Source organism: Colletotrichum phormii (genome assembly GCF_030913505.1).
Source record: "Colletotrichum phormii strain CBS 102054 chromosome Unknown BDP81scaffold_1, whole genome shotgun sequence".
Taxonomy (NCBI): Eukaryota; Fungi; Ascomycota; class Sordariomycetes; order Glomerellales; family Glomerellaceae; genus Colletotrichum; species Colletotrichum phormii.
In genome coordinates, this window is record NW_026851443.1 from 1618119 (window position 1) to 1636111 (window position 17993).

Consider the following 17993-nt stretch of genomic DNA (forward strand, 5'->3'; position numbering starts at 1 on the left):
CTTGAGCGCGAACTCTTTCCTCCCACACCCAACAAAGTCTTTTCAACGGTCCAACCAACAATGAGGCAACACACAATCCTGATTCCGGGCAACGACACCGATTCGAGTTCCGGCCCATTGACTTTGCTGAATCTGACTGCCTTCAGGCTCTCCCCCGGTACACTTCGCCCTTTCTCGCCGGAAACCAGGCGGGTCAGGCACGTGCATGTTCGCTTCGAACTGGGGATATCCTGCAGGCCTCAACCTGCCCGTCTGCATTGAAGACTCGCGAACATGGTGTGTCATGGGGCAAGCCGCAAACCTCCCATACACTAGAACCGCAAAACGGACTCTTTCCCGTTCAAGGTTAGGGAAAATAGGGGCTTGGTCTGATGTCCCTGGCACCCGATGCTAATTTTGGCTACAAAACGGAGCCCGAGCAAACAACAATGTAGAGACGACCACCATCAGTGGAATCCTTACGACGGCGACTATCACGCAACTCCGAAGTCTCAGACACGGGCAGAAGTATGAGAGTGTGTCGCACGAGACCAGAAAATCCAGCACTCGACACTCGACAGTACTGCACCACAGTCACTCGACCTCAGACTCTCTCCCCATGCTCTGTCGAACTCGTCTGGCCTCTCTGCATTGCATCCCAGTCTCCACCCATCCACCCGGCCCAAGACTCTGTCACGGAACGCAGTTGGACCCTTTTTTCGCTTTGTACCGTCCCACGGGGTTCTTAGGGCTCCTCCTGACACTTGACAATTGGCAAACCATCGGGGCACGACTGTCATGCGTTTGCCCCTCTGTCCACCACTAGGCGTCTTTCCATCACCCGCAACCTGGAGTTGAGGAAACATTCGCCAGGGACACCATCCCGGCAATTGGGCAGAGAGGGCGGGCCGAACAGCGCTGTGCACGACTCGGTAGAGAAAACAACCCGATTCACTCTTCCCTCGTTGTTTAGCGGCTCTGCGAGTCTACGTCTGTCTGTCTCTCTCTCTCTCTCTCTCTCTCACCTGTGCGGCGTGCCGCGGACCAAGAGGTTACACGGCCGGGACGTGGCTGATTGCCCTTGGCCACTTGGCGGGCTTGGAGCCTCCATCCGCCGCGACATCCGTCAACGCCAATACCGGGGAGATCTCTTGTGCTTCTTGGCCGTTGCATCGATGCTCGATAGTCTGCCCTGCTGAGGGGGCAGCAAATGGAAAGGATGCTACCAGACGGAAGACGACACCGGCCATTCGGCGACCCGCCAAGTGCCAAGAGAATAAATCGCCCCTTGGCACAACCATGAAGGTATGCTTAGATGCTACGCGCAGATTTCTGAGCCTCTGGATTGTTCCTTTGCGAATCTACCAACGCCGAGTATCGTCCAGGCTGCTCACCCGCCACCTTCGTCCCATCCACCCACGCAGAAATCAACAACGAGAGGCAAAGAAATGGGCAGTATCGTTGCGGTGCACGTCCCAGCTACCATCGCAGGAGTGCTTGGCAAAGTCTCAAGAGCGACTGACCCACTCTGCAAATACTGCGTCCCTTGACCGTCTGCCAGAGAGTCGAGTCGGATCTGTCTACGCGTCCCGGGGGGTCATCCATGCCCTGGCAACATCAGAGCGTGGATCTCTGGGCCAAAATTGGCATCCTACCTGAAATCTCTCGGCCATCGCATAGAAACACGGCGACGATGCCAAGACCTCCTAGTCAGGTCTCTCCGTCAAGCTTGGTCTCGAATCGCCCTCCTCTTGCACACTCGACCGCGGCTGGCCTCCCAGATGGATATCCCAACAACCCGACCTGCCCAATTGGCTCGCTGCCTGTCTCTGGTGTCACCTGCGTTTCATGCCTCAACTGCGTCGGTGGCTGCTTGGACCTTACGCGGAACAATATCCAGTCCCGCTGGGCGGATTGTCTACAATGTACCGTCTCTAGCCTAGTCGTCCAACGGCCATCCCTTGGCGCTATTCGGAGCTTTCCAGCTGGGCAATCCCACCTCGACCACGACGACGACCCCCTGCCTGCGCCTCCGTACCGACTCGATCAAGAGCCTACCCCAGACGGTAGCCCCCTCTGCTAATGTCTGAGGGCCCACGACCAACTTGAGGCTTTGGACGGGACTCTATCTCTTGGCATCTTGGCGGCTGTGTCTCAAGCATGTGGCTAGTTTCCAGTCTCAACTCGTCCATCTTGGCTCGTGGGGAAATATATGAAAGCTAAATTCTCGTGCAATTTTTCAAAACTTCTCTTCTATTTCTTCTTTAGCTGTGCTCGACTGGTATCCTGTCTCTTCTCGGTTTTCTTCTCTCTCTTCTTCGAGACTTCAAAAGCCTTCTTCAATTCTTCCGCTGGTCGTGTCATTATTATACAACTCTACGCCTATTATTTAGTGTCACCGTCCCGCAGACCACCCTTCGCCCCTCCTTCCAAGAGCCGTCCTATCCGAATCACACCAACAGATACCGACTACCCGAACAGATCGACAAGATGGTCAACCGCTACCTCTTCGCCGTTGCCGGCCTGGCCGCTCAGCTCAACGCTCTGCCCTTGAACATCAACTTGGGCGCTTATTCACCTGCATTGGTGGTGGGTGATGGTGAAATTTCATTTGGCGGTAGAAACGACGTCTCCCAGTTAATGAACGTACTGGAGGGCGCCGCAGTTAATGCTGCTCAAGGTGCTGCGAATGCTCCGGCCGCCGCTCCGGCCGCCGCCCCTGCCGCTCCCGCGGCACCTGCCACTCCGGCCACCCCTCAGCAGCCGCCTCAGCAAGCCGCTGCTTCAGTCGGCGGTGCTACGCCGGTGACCGCTACGTCCTCGGACAACCAGATCAACGAGGTCAGTGGAATCTTCTAGCTTTCGGGCGGCTCATGTCTGTGTGTACGGGACACACACGGACGCTAGTACTATCAGACCAATATCAGCTAACATATTATTTCACCAACTAGGCCCAAGCCATCGCAGCCCTCCAAGGAATGGGCAAGGAGATCGCTCCTCGTGTACAGCTCACCAAGGCCCGTCCCGGCGAGAAGCGAGATCTCTCCGGATTCGACCGCGCTCTGAAGTACGCCGAGGCCGCCCTCGTAAAGGGACCCAAGGTGCAGCTTGGCACTGGCAGGGAGGGCTCTGGTGTCGGCATGATCATCGACAACAACCAGCAAGCCGCGGCTCGCCCTGGAACTGGAGGCGCCGCTGAGGCCGCTCCCGCCGCTCCTGCTACCCCCGCTGCTCCCCGCCCTGCCGGCGCCATTGTTGCCCAGCAGAAGGTCAAAGCCCGCTCCGACGACGCCCAGCAGCCCCCTCGCCGCCGTGCCAAGGTCACCACCATGTACGTTCGCTCTGGCGTTCCTGCTGGTAAGTAACAAACAATCCAAAAAGAACGCTCAAAGTATACGAGGCTAATCACTACGAAATAGGCGTCGAGATGACCCCTGAGAAGCTCGTTGCCCGCGATCCTTCCATCCCCGTTTCCCAAGTCGTTCCCGCCACCAGCAACAACGTCGTCAAGCGCGCCGTAGAGGAGCTCAACGCACGAGGCGTCAGCGGTAGTGCCATTGACACCGTCAACCTGAACGTCAGCGGCGAGGGCGTCACCATGACCTTTGTCGAGACTCAGGCCGACGACATAGAGGACGAGCAGTAAATGCTCTTCCCGCGTGTGTGTGTTCTTGGAAACCCAAAAAGAGCTTATTCAACCAAACCCCCCAAAATTGAGAACGTTGCCACGATTTGTTTCTTCTCCTCCTTAACTCATTCAAAAATCTTACGATTCCCGGCCTCAGCCCTAATCCCTCGCCGAGATCCTTGCGCTTCTCACTCTTACTCAACCGAGTTACGGCTCACTACACAAAACAATGGGTCTCGGCTTGCCTTCGCTTTTCACGGGCCTCAAACCTCCTTGTCTTTATTTTAACGCCATGATATCAAACATTTTGGGAAAGGTGGTGTGGGTGTTCGTTCTAGACAAATCACTAGCATTCGGCGTGTACAATTTTCATCGATGGTTGGAAAACGCCTGGTTATTTCTCCTTATTGGCTGTGTTGGTCGGCGGCGGCGGCGTATCGAGTGGTTGTGTATCTGAACCTTTTTTTTCTTGTTCTTTATCTCAAAAAAATACCTCTTTGCCATCTACCCAAACATTGTCCAGCGATTATTGATAGCCCCGAATCCTGCTTGCTATGCTTTTTTCTTCGATCTCTTTTTTTTTTGTGCATGTAGCATACATTGGTAGAAACGACCGGGAAACAAAAATGCCTGTTTCGTCCCAAGCGAAAAATTGACCAGACCTCGAGTCTGCGTGGCGGTTCCTGCATGAAAAAACATGTAGGCATGTGGAACCTGCAGCTCAAAGGGCAAAAAAGCCGCCTATTGACTGACCTATGGACGTATGGCGATCAGTTCCGAGTTGTTGTGGTTGTGAGACGTTCCATTGTGTTGCCGGCGAACATCGGACCAGCGGGACGTCGCAGCATCTGTCACAAGTCCCCTCACCCTAGTACTAGAGCCGCATACAACCATCGGCGGTATCCATGCTACTTGGCAAGAAATCGCCCAGGCAAAGAAAAGAGGCCAATGGGAGAGTTGTAGCGTTTCCCTTTGTCAGCGGGCGCGTCTCAGGGGCTATCCCAGTTGTGCGGAAGGTGGGAGGAGCATGACCAAGGGTAACCCGCGGGTACGACCGAGCGGGCAATGAATGCGCTGCGAAGCCCGCGAGCGGCCTATCCGTAAGCCTCAGTAAGGCGCCCTGTCCCCCCTGGGGAATCGTAGGGCCAGCGAGATGGGCGGGTGACGCCGGTCGGTGTTTTAGCTTGCCGCGTTCGTTTTGTCGAGTTTTGGCGTGGATTGCCCTGGGTGCAAGTTTGCGTCTTGGGGAAGAAACATCCTACTACAAGAAAAGATGAGTCTGTCTGCCCGTCGTCCAGGTGAAGTCGGCTGCCTCCTGCGCACAGTCTGCTTGTTGGACTGTTTCCTTTGTTGGCTTGATGGGATGGAGGAATATCGACCAATTTGGAAGAAAATCGTGGATGGCGAGCACGAAAACGACACCCGAGGCCCGTCTTGAGGCCAGAGGGATGATCAGATTGCTGCTAGGACGGCTTCTTTGCTATGTTTCCTTGGACTCGCCCTCCATCCTTCGCAAGTCATATCGCACCCAGGCTAGGCTAAGAAAGACGTAGTGCCAAGCTCAACAGCAAAGCTTAGTTGCGTTCGTGAACCTTGTCGATCTTCGTTCTCGGAGGTCAAGTGGCCAACCCCCGAAGACGGGATGTTCTAACCTTTGGAAGGTTCAAAAAGAGGTTCTCTCGAAGACGTGAACCACCTCCGGGGCTTGGCGTTTGGATTTATAGTCCTCGGAAGGGCAGGAAGTAGATTGATGTGTGTGCTCCCTCCTGGGCTGGCCACGCGGCAAGTGACAAAAGATTTGAAATGTGTCAACCGCCCATCCTCGTCGTTTGCGTATGACCACGTGAGCTCTTGTGTGGTGACAGCTTACCAACGAACAGCCGCTCGGAAAGCAGCTATCCGAAGCCAAGCCTTTGGACTTGGGTGTGTCGTAGAACTTTTCTGGACTTTTTTCTTTGACGGTCGTTTCTCTTGGCGGGAGAGACTATCTCTCCCATTCCTTGTATTCTTTCTGCTTCTGGCGCGTGTTCCAGCCCAGTTTGCCGCTGATACTGTTGACCCAGTCTTCGCTGCGCCGGCCCTGAGCTTGAACGCTGGCAAAGGGATACCGGCTGGCACTGATAGTCACGTAGTCTCCGGGGAATAGCTCTACGCGCTCGCGGCCGTCAAAGCTGGCCCATGAATTAGTCCTCGCGTCGTAGGGCACGCCCACACGAAGTACAATTGTATCAGGGAGAATGATCGGGCGGAACGAGAGCGTGTGTGCGCAGATGGCCGTGACGAGCATGACGGGGTTCTCCGGGTGGCAGAGTGAGCCGCCGGCCGCCAGGTTGTACGCAGTGGAGCCCGTTGGGGTCGAAACGCAAATGCCGTCTGCCAAGATGGAAGTGAAGTGTTCGTCGTCACCGAAGATTTCAGTGTACGACATTGCTATTGGAGTTGTAAGGTCAGTAATCTAGAGTCCACTCGACAGGGGAGCATGATCGAGGACTTACTTGGATTTGGACCACGATCCACGACGATTTCGTTCAATATCTCAAAAGTTCCGTCTGGTTTGTGGGTATGCTCATCTTCCCTCTCTTCGCCGACCAGCTCTTCAACGAGATCAAGCTTTCGCCCATCGTCGTCTTGGCTCGAGCTGCTTTCTTCACCGTCTACAAGCTGTTTCCTCGTTTGGCTCCTCATGATTGTTCCCTCAAAACGCAAGCGCAAGCTGACTGTGACACCCTTATTGAAGGCATTCTCGAGGATGCTTCTGTAGTCCTCGAAGTCGAATTTCGTCAGAAACCCCAGACTGCCGAGGGAGAAGCTGAGTACCGGCGGAACAATGCGCTGGAATAGCCAGCTGGCGTAGAGTACAGTACCGTCGCCTCCCAATGAGATGACAAAGTCGAACATGTGCGGCCGGTTCCGGCACATGTCTTCATCCCAGTACCGGAGACGCTTCGAGATTCCTCCCTCACTTTTGCCAGGTTTCAATGGACCGGCCTCGGCAGCATCTTTCTTGAGCTCTTCAACTATCCCCATGGCGTTGAACTTTTTGTTGTACTTGAACTTCTCCTCCACGTATACTGTGTACACAACGTCCCGCTCATGGGATAGGAGCCATTTGGTCAGCTCCCTTGTGCGCGCGATCAAATCCGCGTCGTGAATCTTGGTCAAGAGAAAAATCGTCTTTACGCGGAATCTGATGCGCATACTGCTGAGACGTCTGCTGAGCTCTCGGACCCCCCAAGCCATCTCACTAAGCTGCTTCTTGGTAAGTAGTCGGCTGTGTAGCTCGTCGTCGTCGTCAGACTGGGTGAGGTCGATTTGAGAAGCAGACTTGATGATCTCGGTTCGCCAGGACTTTTCATCGGCCTGGCCAACGTCACTACCCTCGGGGCTGTCGGCTGCCAGAATCGACGCTCTTTGCTTAGCGAAACGTCCCTTGGGCTCGACAGTTTTCGATATGCCTGACTCCCCGGATACATCACAAGCACCCACTTGCCGATGAGAATTTTCATAGGTAGGATGACCGTGGTGGTAGTTGTCCGTGATGGCTTTCGAGGCGCTTGATACTGAATTTGACCGAGAGCCATGGTTGCTCGCGGAGGCTACCGCATTGCGAGCCTTTCTCTGGCTTTCGAGGAACTGGTGAACAATACACTCAGTTCTCCGGCTAGGGTGACGCGGCAAAGGTCTGGAAGATTCGGAAGTGACTAGAGAGCTTTTACGACGGTAAGGGTTTCCGGGATCAAAAGTGACCTATCAATGTCTTAATATGAGGCTTGCTGTTTGACGCGATGCGCTCAAATTTCACATACCTCGACAGCCTTTTGGTAGTCGTCGTCGCTTCCGCTTGAATGCGCATCTTCCTCTTTCTCAAAGCCAACACGCTTCTCCGTCTCGTCGTTGGTAGTCTCGGCACCCATTTCCGGCAGCAAGAGTATCGCGCTGACGAAGAAGGCGAAAAAAGTTGGAAAAGTCGCGACGATGGCGGGGTAGTTTGATCGTGGCTGGTACTTGTAGACGACTTCGATACGGTCTCACAGCATTGGCAGCGGGTTGAAAAAGGAAGTGGTCTTGAGAGCGTTGAGAAGCAGGTTCAATCGCCGGCAAACCGAAAGTTTATTTCGACCACGTTCGCAAAGAGAAAGTCATCAAGTGGCTGTCTCTCTCTTCGTCGCGTCGTACAGTGCCCATATGCAGTGGCAATGAGGCAATTGGGTATGCAGGAAGTATTCGCGATTGCAACCCCGAGGCACGTTCCCCGAAAGTATGAATGAACAGAAGCTAGGATGCAGGTTGCTGCCGATACCGAGGCCCAGACGACGGATGAAAAAAGGTTTTGTTCTAAAGAGCGTGACTCGGAGAAACGGTAGGCGGAATTCTATGAAAGGAAACCAAAGTAGAAGAGGTGACAGAGTAAGAGCTGCCCAGCTCAGCTTAAACGGATGGAAGCTTCTTCAATCAGCGGGGCCAAGGTGTTAAGGTAGTTAGTGATGATTGCAGCAATGTCCGCACCCCGTAGCCCTTACCTTGGGGTGCTGGTTCGCCCGGAGTGGGCCGAGCTGACCACCAACCCACGGCGGGGGCAGTTTCCTCACTGCATGATTAGTGAAGTGGGGGGCCTGTCTGTCCGTGGCTTGTGCTGCCGAAGAACCGGAAGGCGGACAAGTCGCTGACGTCGTTGCTGTTTTGGGTGGTGGGACTCGTAGAACCAGCCTGATTCTCGGGCTGGATAAGTAAACCTACCTTACCTTACCTAACGCACACTGGATTTCGTACTTCCAAGGTTCTGCGCTTGTCAGTCTTGCAGCTCTTCGGCACTGTACCTACCTGTGCGATGTCAGCACGTCAGGTACCTAGGTAATTGGTAACATAGGCAGGTGCCAGGTAGCCAAAGGGGCCTAATGTCAACCGAGTTGACCTTGCGGACGTCCGCATGACCATCTACCTTACTCGGGGAAAGTCTGCGCAGTGAGAATTCAGAGCTAGACCCCCATCGGGCTGCTCACTGCTGGTGAACATCGGGTGATGCTGCTCGCGTACTCTCTGACATGAGACGATCACTCCATCGCCTTGGGCGCCTCAAATGACTTTATTTCTCCATGCAATGCAGTGTAAGCGATAAGCACTGCCAGGCACATGTCACTCCTCCACTTTCCGTTCAATCGAGGAATGCCCTATTTTACCCTAGCTTGGGCACCTTGATATACTGAAAAGTCCGGACAGTAAGGAGGGATGACCTAATATTCAGTCCAGATAAGACAAGTAATAATCGATAAGCGATAAGAAGCTGGTGCTGGGTCGCACATCGAGGCACACCCCGCCAAACCACCAAGAACGAGCTGTCTGACCAATCACAAGCTGCAGCGCAAACAGCATCCCTCCTGATCGCTGCATCTTCACCGCGACCACGTCAGAATGCTTTCGTGCTGAATCAACCGAAGCTTCGTCCACAACACGATCCAACGCATTATCGACGCGAAGCATTCTCTATTCGTTCCAAAAATCTACACGGATGAAGCACACTCGACTCCTGCCCGTCTACCAATAACATCTTAGAGCATGATACACCCATCGACACACCTCCACTTCCTCACAGGATGAACTCTCTGTGGCCCTCGCGGCCTGCCAACGATGGCACCGCCGCCGAAAAGGAACCACCACCGACCGGCGATGTCGCAGATGCCGTGGTGGCGGATGCTGTCGTCGTAGACGTCGGCCCCGATACGAGCAATCCACCGCCTCCGCCTCCACCACGACCGTCCTTGCAGAGAAACTCATCTGCACCCTCACCAGTTCCGGCGCCAGTTCCGATCCCCCCAGCTCCGATGCCTCCTGCGCCCGAACCTCAGCAGCCCACCGACTCGCTGTCGTTATTGCAGCTTCGAAAAATCGTTGCCGAGTTTAGTCGTGGCGAGCCTGTCGCCTACGATTTCGTCTACAATGACATGGGTGCTCACGACGAGGAGGTTGACGAGTGGTTTGTTTACCAGTTTTGGCAATGGGTACGATTGAACGCCGCTCAGCGAGCCTTTGAATGGCAGTGGCAACACGATTACGACATACAGACAACTTGGGAAGAGACGGAACATCAAACAAAAACCAAGTTCACGCTAGATGCCCTAGATGGTCTTCAAGTCAAGGACCCGACACAACGTTCTGCGCATATTGGCAAAGTTCTGTACCTGGTGCTTGGGCGATGGGGCGATACGTCAACACCGGCTACTGTGGGTGACAGGAGGTCAGCTGCCAGTGCGACACAATTGGAGGCTATCAGATCAAGCATCAGCTTTCTGACGTCTTTGGACGGCATTAATACTGTTTGGTCGGCTCTGCAAAGTTGTTTTGATGTGTTTTGGTGAGTGACTCTGGCATCGTATCAGTCGTTGGCTAATTCAACCAGGTCGGATGATGCTCGCCTTGTCCAGCCCGGCGGCGCCCAAGAGGCCCAGGATGAACTAATTAATCTCATGACCATCATGTATGTCATTATTCAGGAGGCACTGAGCTTCCCCAAGGAACTGGAGGCCACCAGATCCGAGCTTCGTAAGCAACACGCACTCAACATACCTATCTGGTAAAGACTCGACTGACTGCTGTTAGTTTCTCTCAAACCTGGACTGGTTGATTTCATGTCGCTTGCAACCTCGAAGCTGCGTTGGGACGATGGAAATCTGATGCCATCCAGCCAGGTACGATTAGTGATGCCGCGCGCGATCCCGACTAACAGGTATAGATTTTTCTGCTCTTCTGGAAAACCATTCTGCTCGTCTTCGGCGGCACCCAAGAGATAGACGAGGCCAAAAAGGCAACAAACGAGTCGCCCAATGCAAAGTCCAAGGACTTCATCACAGCATCACCTCTAGATTACCATGTGTTCCGGCAAGAGCTCACGTCCAAGTATCCAGCCTATGTCCCTCCGCGGACACTCATTCCCCTGGAACCTGAGAACACGACCCTTCTTCCACCCATACCAAATCAGCCGACCAGAACCAGCGCAGCCAATGGGATTTTCCCAGGACCACCCACCTCACAGAGCGGTGGCGCTTCTATCTTGCATCAACCCGTGCACATTGCGACGCCCGCTCCATCACCGCCCCCATCTCCTGGTGTTGGTGGTAAGGGCGGAAAAAAGCAAAACTACCAGACGAACCAGAATTTCCCATTCATGTACCCACCTCTAGATGCCACAAGCAACAGTGCTGGTGGGAAAGGTGGAGCTGGATTGCAAGAACAGCTTGTCGGTCGTAGATGGGAGGGCAGTGATATTCCTGCGTCTATTTTGGAGGCGGGCGAATTGTTTGCAAAGAGGGTACGCATGACCCGCGCTACGCGACAGTTGTGGGAAGAGCGGGAAAGCTTCCTCAGGTTCGAGAGAGGGTGGGAAGCAGATGGCGACGACAGCGATGTTGATAATCTTGACCTGGAGGGGCTGAGCCTTGAAGAGAAGCAGGAGATTGCTGCGTTCAAGGCGGAGACCAAGGCCGAGGAGCGAAGAGAAGCGCAGCTTTCGATGCGAGAGCCCGAAATTGACTGCGGCCCTTCGGCAGATAAAGTGAACGATGAGATCAAGCGGCGTCTGCTTGCTGTCGAAAGCTTCTACGTGGGTATTTTGGCACTTCTAGCTGAGTTTGACTGACACTTTGACAGAGAGAATCACTTCCTCATCTGCAGTCACTTGTAATCGTCCTATTGAGGCCGATACTTATGAACGTCACCGCCGTGTTGTCGCAACCTCCGCAAGGTCAACAACATCCGAGCATGGCCGGCAGAGGTGTCAATGGGGGTATGAACGGCGGCGCTGGGCCTAACAGACAACAGCAGCCCCAAGACCCCTCTTCAGCTGGAGGAGGCCCTCCAGAGCTACCTGAGATGTCGCCGGAAGAGGTCGATGCTGCGCGATCCCGGGAAATCACTACAAAGGCTATAACTGGCATTCTACTGCTTCTGCTGAAGTGGCTCAGAGTCTCCCGTGAGTATTCTTGCTTTTACTCGAGGCATTAACTGACCTAGCCGCAGACGTTCTGAAATCCGAATACATGACGCAACTTTTGCTGGATTCTAACTACCTCCCGCTAGTACTCAAGCTATTCGCCCACCAGGATGTTCAACAAGTTGTTGACAGCAAGACAGACCGGCTGGAGAACAGGTGTGTAATACTGCCAAACCTTACGTGACTCAAGCTGACCAACTAGCTTCTTTCACTTTTGCAATCTGCGCTCGAAATTCAAGGAAAAGTCGCCGGTACAGGCAGAGCCGGACGAGGAGGAGAGCGAGGACGAGGCTGCGCCACCGCCTATCAAGAGAAGACGGTCCCCGCCTCGCGTTGCGACCGCCGCCACCCGCGATGGCGATGACACCAGTAAGCTCGAAGGACAAGCTGCGGTACGACCTGAAGTTGATGAGCTCGGATATCCCGTTGGCGACCTGCCAGCAGAGCCCATCACTGATTTTTCGAGAAGAAACTTCTTCTCGTTGATCAACTACCTCCGAATCATGCAAAAGATTTGCAAGCATAAGGCCCACCGGAACCTTCTCCTGGTGCAGTACAAGTCTGCCAACATTCTACGCAAATCCCTCAAGATTCCTCAGCCAGAACTCCGACTGTACACCTTGAAGCTATTCAAAAACCAAGTACCCTACTGCGGCCGTAAGTGGCGGCAGAGCAACATGCGCGTCATCACGGCAGTATACCTACACTGCCGACCTGAACTGCGTGACGAATGGCTGGCTGGCAGCGACGTCGATGCCGAGGTGGACTCGGCGCTGCCACTGGAGCAGGCGCTGCGCAGTCTGACGCACTGGTTCAATGTGCGGCGATACCCAGACAAGATCGCAGCCGAGCTGCGGGCTGCCCTGCGCGAGGAGCAAGACTTTTTCACAAGGGAGTTGGAGAAGCTAGACATGAATTGGGCGGATGTTGGGGCCGACGACGGCGCAAACAGTGAGTGGGAGCACGATGCGGCCGGATGGCCTTGATACTACCCTGAGCGACAAAGTTACGAGGTATGCTGACACTTGGCGAGTGTCTGGATTAGGTTATTAAAAGGCTCAACTTCGGTGCCGGGCAACCCTATTCGGGATATATATTTACCTAGGCATGGTCTACCTCATTGGCCTCACAAAGGTTCAAACGCAGTTTATGACGTGTACGAATGCAGTCACGATCAAAAGAAAATCATTCTGGTGATACAAGCTCAGTCTGTGCATGATTGGTTCAATGTGTTTCATTTGATTGGTTGATTCATAACTAAAATTCCAACAAACGGCCATCGTCTGAGAAAGCGACGACAAAACTCCTCAATTCCCTGGGTATATTTGCCAACCTAGACCAGCTTCATTTCCGTACTCTGTCTTGACTCATTATGTGGTCTCGTACCAATGCTTCTGTTTCTGTCTCACTCGTGTCTAGACTCTGTCGTAAACACCATCGTTGTAGTGCCGAGGGGGCGGCTGCGTGGTGCCAGTCTCGTGACCGTACTCATAGCCGTTGGCACCGCCAGTAGCCGTGGTGGTGTTGCCGTAGGCGTCTTCATACTTGGGGTATCCGGCGTCCTGAGCGACGGCGGTGGTCTCAGTCGCGTAGCTGGGGCGGACTTGGTCGGGGCTGGTGTGCATGGGCAGAGCGTTGTCGTTGATCACGGTGTCGGCGCGGCCGCGGCGGCGGAAGCTGCTGAAGAAACCGGGCTTGGAGCCCGAGCCTGAGGTGTAGTTGTTCTTGGGGCTGGGACCGAAGCGCTTCTCCTTGCGGTGGTGGCGGGCAAGGGCGACCTCGACGAGGATGGAGAAGATGAAGAAGAAGCTGGTTCACATGTTAGCTGTGTTCCTGAAGATTGGCGTACGGCAATAATATACTTACATTGCGACAATGGAGACGGCAAAGCAGGCAGTCTGCAGCTTACAAGCCGTGCGCAGACTGGGGAGGTGAGTCCACCCGTCGCTTCCCGTATTGGTCGGCTCTCCGTCGGCGGGGCCGTCGCCAAAGGGTGTGCTGACGGTGCCGGAGCAGGTTCCGGCGCCGCCCTTGTTGGCGACGGCGACGTAGATGAAGGCGCCGATGAAGGCGACGTCGAGGACGATGGCGATGAAGGAGGTGAAGGCGAGGCCTGCGAGGCAGCAGAGCAAGAGGAGACCGACCAAGGTATAGAGGGTGGCGGCGCCGGAGATGCCCTCGACGGCGCGGATGGAGGTCGATATCGGGAGAGAGTGGTTGTGGAGGGTCGCGAGGAAGTAGGAGAAGATTGCGAGGATGAGGATGGAGCAGCCTAGCTGGACGCCGCGGATGAACCACTGGAGGAATTTTAATGCGAAGCCCATTGTTGCGATTCGGGTTGTGGCTTTATTCGATGGGGTGGTTGTATGTTCGGTAGACTCGGGGATTTTTCTTGTTTTGTTTGGTGACTTTGTTCGGGTTTCCTTTTTGTTGTTCAAGTCACACCCTGGGATACCGAAGGTGAGGTGAGATGAGATAGAGTCAAGGTGAACGAATGGGGGGAAGTTCGAGACCCTTAAGAATTAAAGGTTACAACTCGAAAAGAAGGAAACAAGGGTTGCCAAGGGCTGCCTCTCTCTCCGTCTGCCGGTAAATGGACTGCCCGATCCCGTCCGTTGCGTAGATCGTGGCAAGGTACAGCGCTGTTCAAGCTTGTCTTGGTTTTGTCTCCGCCCATCCCCGTTTATTCCTGGAACATGTTCTTTACGTCCCAACGGACACACAGTCAGTGTATTCACCACACACCACCCCAAGTTCGCAAGCCAAAAATCACCCAATGACGGAGGACAGGCGTCAGGTTCTTGGTATGGGGCGCTGTTTGCAGGTTGATGACGGAGGCCGTTGTGGCTGATGGGGGGGTTATGGGTAAGTGGGGACCCATGATGTCAGGCGTCTTGGAGTGGCAGGCGTCGGTGTGATTGGGCCGAAGTGAGGACGGCTTCTCCACCTTCTTCTCTGCCGGAGGGCCGGCACGGCCACGGTGATGGAGTCGTTTGTGGCTTTGGCGGGGCGAATGACTGAACCTGGAAGGTGTGGGGATCGGGATCGCTCGGTTTCCCAGGGGTCTTTCTATTTTACCTTTCGCCTTTTTTTGTTCTGTGACTTGTGATTGAGAGTTTCCACTGCCCCCAGCTTTGCATGCCAGGCGTGCCAGGGTTTGGCTTCACTTTTCATCGGCTCGCACGGGATGTTGCTACTTGCTAGGCCCCATGTTGACGCTGTAAAGGTGGTGTTCATGACTAAAAAACTACAGCATACCACAGAGTCGTGGGGCCCCTGGGATGCTTCATGTTCAAGACGGCTAGAATTCAAGAACGGCAGAGTTTTTCGGCTTTTCCGGGATGGTCTCCCTTTTGGCGGTTCTCGGGGCGAGATGCTTCGCTTCTCGGATTCATGGCTGATTCCCAGCGTCTATCCATACTAGCCGACTGCGAAGGTTGACGATATCCACACTTCGAACGCCTGTCACATCTGGAATCTGTCTCTTCAATTTGAGACTGCGTTCGACCCGCTGGATCCGGTTTTGGTCCTGTCTCTGTCTCGGTCTGGCCAGCCCATTACCTTATGTGCTCATGTATACTACAAAGTGTACGCGTCGCTCTAGTATGTCTCGGGTTGAAGGCTTGGTCTAGGCTGTTGAAGATCATTGGCGGGCCGTCATCCAATTGCAAGGGCGATGCTACTACGAATGAGATAATTGATGAGAGGCAATGCAGCCATGGGCACGTCTTTCTCCATCGAGTTTCGTGTAGAGTTGTTCTTCCCGCTGTCAGGTTTTTTGTGGATTTGCACGGTCCCGGGCGTTTCCCCTGATCATGTCAGGGTTTCCTCAGACCGTGGAGAGACCTACTTGCTAGAAATACAGCATCACTTTTTTGTAGTAATGGTAGATAGCTGCTGCGTCTAAGGAGGCAATTAGCGACTGGTAATTGTGTAGGTAGTCAGTGTGTGTATAATAGCGCAGTCGGTGCGATTCTTCCAGTCACCAGTTTTCACCATGTTGACGACGGACTCTAGGTCGTTTAGGACTAGATGTCTAGTCAGTCTGGTGCTCAGAGCTCTCAACCCGGTCACATTATGTCATTGCCTGCTTCATCGACGCATTGTCTGACGGGTAGCGCCGACGACAATCATAGCGGCGGCTTTTAAGCTGTCGACGATCGGACGATTTCGACGGAAATCTAAGATGTCGATTGCAAGCGAGGTGCCTCGGCCCGCGGAGAAAACCACCGGTAGAAAGAAGTATTCCATGGGTTCGTGGTGGGCAAGAAGGGTCCGCCTGAGAGCTGACTTTCCACTCGACGGTGACATCCCTCGCATCTAGAAAAAACATCACGGTCGTCAACCTTTAGTGTTACCGGGCAATCATATCAAGTTGCAAGGGAGCCGTAAAATCCCGAGATGAGACGCCGTTTGTGTCTGTGTAATGTCTTGCGGGATTGAATGCCTTCCGAGTATGGGCACTTCGGATCGTGCGCCTTCCAGGCAGGCTTCCGAAGGGGCGTTCGGTAGGCTGCGGGTGGCTGTCCAAGATTGTCGATAACTCTCCTGTTGCACTCACTGAATTCCAGCCTTGTGTTGGCTTCAAAACATTGGCCGTATAATACCGGCGTTGGATCAGTGGGTGAAGGGCTCGACGAACGACGACGGCCCCGCTTTCTTAGCTGGCACCGAAGTCCCGGCACATGGTGCCCCGTACCGGAACCCTTGTGTGGGGCCGGCCATTTGCATCAGATCACCATCGATAATGCCGATGTCAAGGACTTTCCTGCCGTGTTTCCTCTTGGTAGTTGGCCGGCGCCTTCCGACATTTCCTGGCCGCCTATCACCTTTGTAGAACCTCTTGGAGGCAGCAGCGAACCAGCCGCCGCCGGATGATGCTTCTCAACACGATGTTAAGCCATTTTCCGTATTGGCGGGCGCACAAGGTGGAACATCGGAACGAGTACTCTTCGAATCGAGCGCGTGGGTTGTCTCCAGCGCGGTGCGACTTGGCGGCTATCCTTGGCCATTGAAGTCTCTTTGTGAAGCCCACAATAGGTTGTTGTCTCGCATGGCCTGGCGTGTTTGTCCGTGTTTGGCTTTGTTCGGCCTTGCTACCGTTGCCTGAGCAGTCAGTCGGTGAGGTTTCAATGTGGGGATGAGATTCTTTGTCCCTTCCTGCCGTAAGGGACAACACGAACCGAATCACGACGCCGAGCAGGTGGGCAAACCGCGCGCTACCTCTGAGATTATGGCGCTCGGGTCGTGGGGAAGGGCTAGCTTGACAGTTTATTTGCCCCTTCCCACATTGCGGCGAAAAACGATAGTCCGTTTCCACTAACAGAAGCCACAGTCGGCCGCCATGACAACTGTAGCCCTCGCAATTTGAAGGAGTCTGCAAGTACCTGTCCATGTGAAGCCCGTTCCCATTTCAAGTGGAGAAACAAAAGCTGGGCAGACTTCGACATGGCAAGAACGTCTTGGCAATGGTCGTGATGGGATGACAGCGGGAGAGGGGATCGAGTGTTGACAAGACATGCGAGCAGATATCGGTTTCCCTGACTCGAAGATACCTGACGCGGTACCAGGAAAGGCGGTTTTTGAAGCCTTGTCTTGTTCCTCTCCGAAGACTCCTCAGTCGTTGTATCAATGGCTGCTTACTTCTCGTGTGTCGCCAACGTCCAAAACGATACACATGAATACGGATAGACGTTCTGGATTTGCCGTCGGAGCCGATCCGCGAGGTATCATCAGCCAAACAGTCTGTGTCCTGATCGGATCTTCCGCTTGAACCCTTCTGCGCTATCATCGGGTCCCGGGATTGATAAAGATCCTGCGTATGGGATCCATAGCATTACGCAAGCTGCAATATAGACAAGAAATGCATGCGTTCTGCATCATCAGCTGGAGCGCCATGGTTGACATGGCATCAATAGTTTGGTATCGGCAACGCAGGGCAGGGCAGGGGCAAGGATGCCACACCAAACACACGAACGAGCGGAGAAGTCACGCTCGCGGCTCGCTGTCTTCAAAGTGCAAGAGTGCTTGCTGACTCGGCCTGCTGAGGGAGCGCCGAGAAGGGGGGCTTTTCCCACCTTCCGAACATCAACTGACCAGGCCAAGACCACCACCCAAAATGTCGGGATGTAAATTACTGCTCGACGCACCATTGGGCCATTTTCCTCTCCAGAAAGACCTTTGGAGGGTATCTCGAAGACTCGAACCAACCGATTAAGGTTAAGTGAAGTAAGCCGTGCTCAGGGGCAGGGGATCGTCACCCCGGCACCCCTGGGTTTGCGGCTGGCACCGACAGCAGCCACAAAATGCCCGCGACCAATCACGACGGCTTCATTGTCCAGTTTATCTTGCTCTATCCAATGCGAGGTTTGCACTAATTCGGAAAGGGAAAGAGGGGTCCCG

The 17993-nt window shown here is 54.2% G+C and overlaps 6 protein-coding genes across 6 annotated transcripts; 4 read left to right on the forward strand and 2 right to left on the reverse strand.

Annotated features, from left to right (window-relative positions):
- Positions 1-1431: 1431 nt before the first annotated feature.
- On the forward strand, positions 1432-2266 carry BDP81DRAFT_7014 (uncharacterized protein). The gene has a single exon (XM_060596174.1). The coding sequence runs from the start codon at positions 1583-1585 to the stop codon at positions 2060-2062; it is 480 nt and encodes a 159-aa protein (XP_060451663.1). The 5' UTR covers positions 1432-1582; the 3' UTR covers positions 2063-2266.
- Positions 2267-2469: 203 nt separating this feature from the next.
- BDP81DRAFT_388530 (uncharacterized protein) lies at positions 2470-3625 on the forward strand (the record flags this gene model as incomplete). The annotated part of the gene is made up of 3 exons (XM_060587140.1): positions 2470-2820; positions 2931-3336; positions 3399-3625. 3 exons carry the CDS (start codon positions 2470-2472, stop codon positions 3623-3625), a joined length of 984 nt encoding a protein of 327 aa, XP_060451664.1.
- A 1966-nt stretch (positions 3626-5591) lies between these two features.
- BDP81DRAFT_444327 (ATP-NAD kinase) lies at positions 5592-7521 on the reverse strand (the record flags this gene model as incomplete). Its single annotated transcript, XM_060591823.1, has 3 exons — positions 5592-6037; positions 6103-7354; positions 7414-7521. 3 exons carry the CDS (start codon positions 7519-7521, stop codon positions 5592-5594), a joined length of 1806 nt encoding a protein of 601 aa, XP_060451665.1.
- Positions 7522-9198: 1677 nt separating this feature from the next.
- BDP81DRAFT_456544 (uncharacterized protein) lies at positions 9199-12577 on the forward strand (the record flags this gene model as incomplete). Its single annotated transcript, XM_060593187.1, has 7 exons — positions 9199-9956; positions 10002-10144; positions 10202-10290; positions 10335-11201; positions 11249-11570; positions 11618-11747; positions 11794-12577. 7 exons carry the CDS (start codon positions 9199-9201, stop codon positions 12575-12577), a joined length of 3093 nt encoding a protein of 1030 aa, XP_060451666.1.
- A 429-nt stretch (positions 12578-13006) lies between these two features.
- On the reverse strand, positions 13007-13915 carry BDP81DRAFT_444329 (uncharacterized protein; the record flags this gene model as incomplete). Its single annotated transcript, XM_060591824.1, has 2 exons — positions 13007-13400; positions 13458-13915. 2 exons carry the CDS (start codon positions 13913-13915, stop codon positions 13007-13009), a joined length of 852 nt encoding a protein of 283 aa, XP_060451667.1.
- An 848-nt stretch (positions 13916-14763) lies between these two features.
- On the forward strand, positions 14764-15775 carry BDP81DRAFT_413037 (uncharacterized protein). Its single transcript, XM_060589261.1, has one exon. The coding sequence runs from the start codon at positions 15156-15158 to the stop codon at positions 15402-15404; it is 249 nt and encodes an 82-aa protein (XP_060451668.1). The 5' UTR covers positions 14764-15155; the 3' UTR covers positions 15405-15775.
- The last annotated feature ends 2218 nt before the right edge of the window (positions 15776-17993 follow it).

Excerpts from the sequence above, each read along its gene's own strand:
- BDP81DRAFT_413037 (XM_060589261.1), top strand. The coding sequence starts at position 15,156 with ATGTGCTCATGTATACTACAAAGTGTACGCGTCGCTCTAGTATGTCTC.
- BDP81DRAFT_7014 (XM_060596174.1), top strand. The coding sequence starts at position 1,583 with ATGCCCTGGCAACATCAGAGCGTGGATCTCTGGGCCAAAATTGGCATC.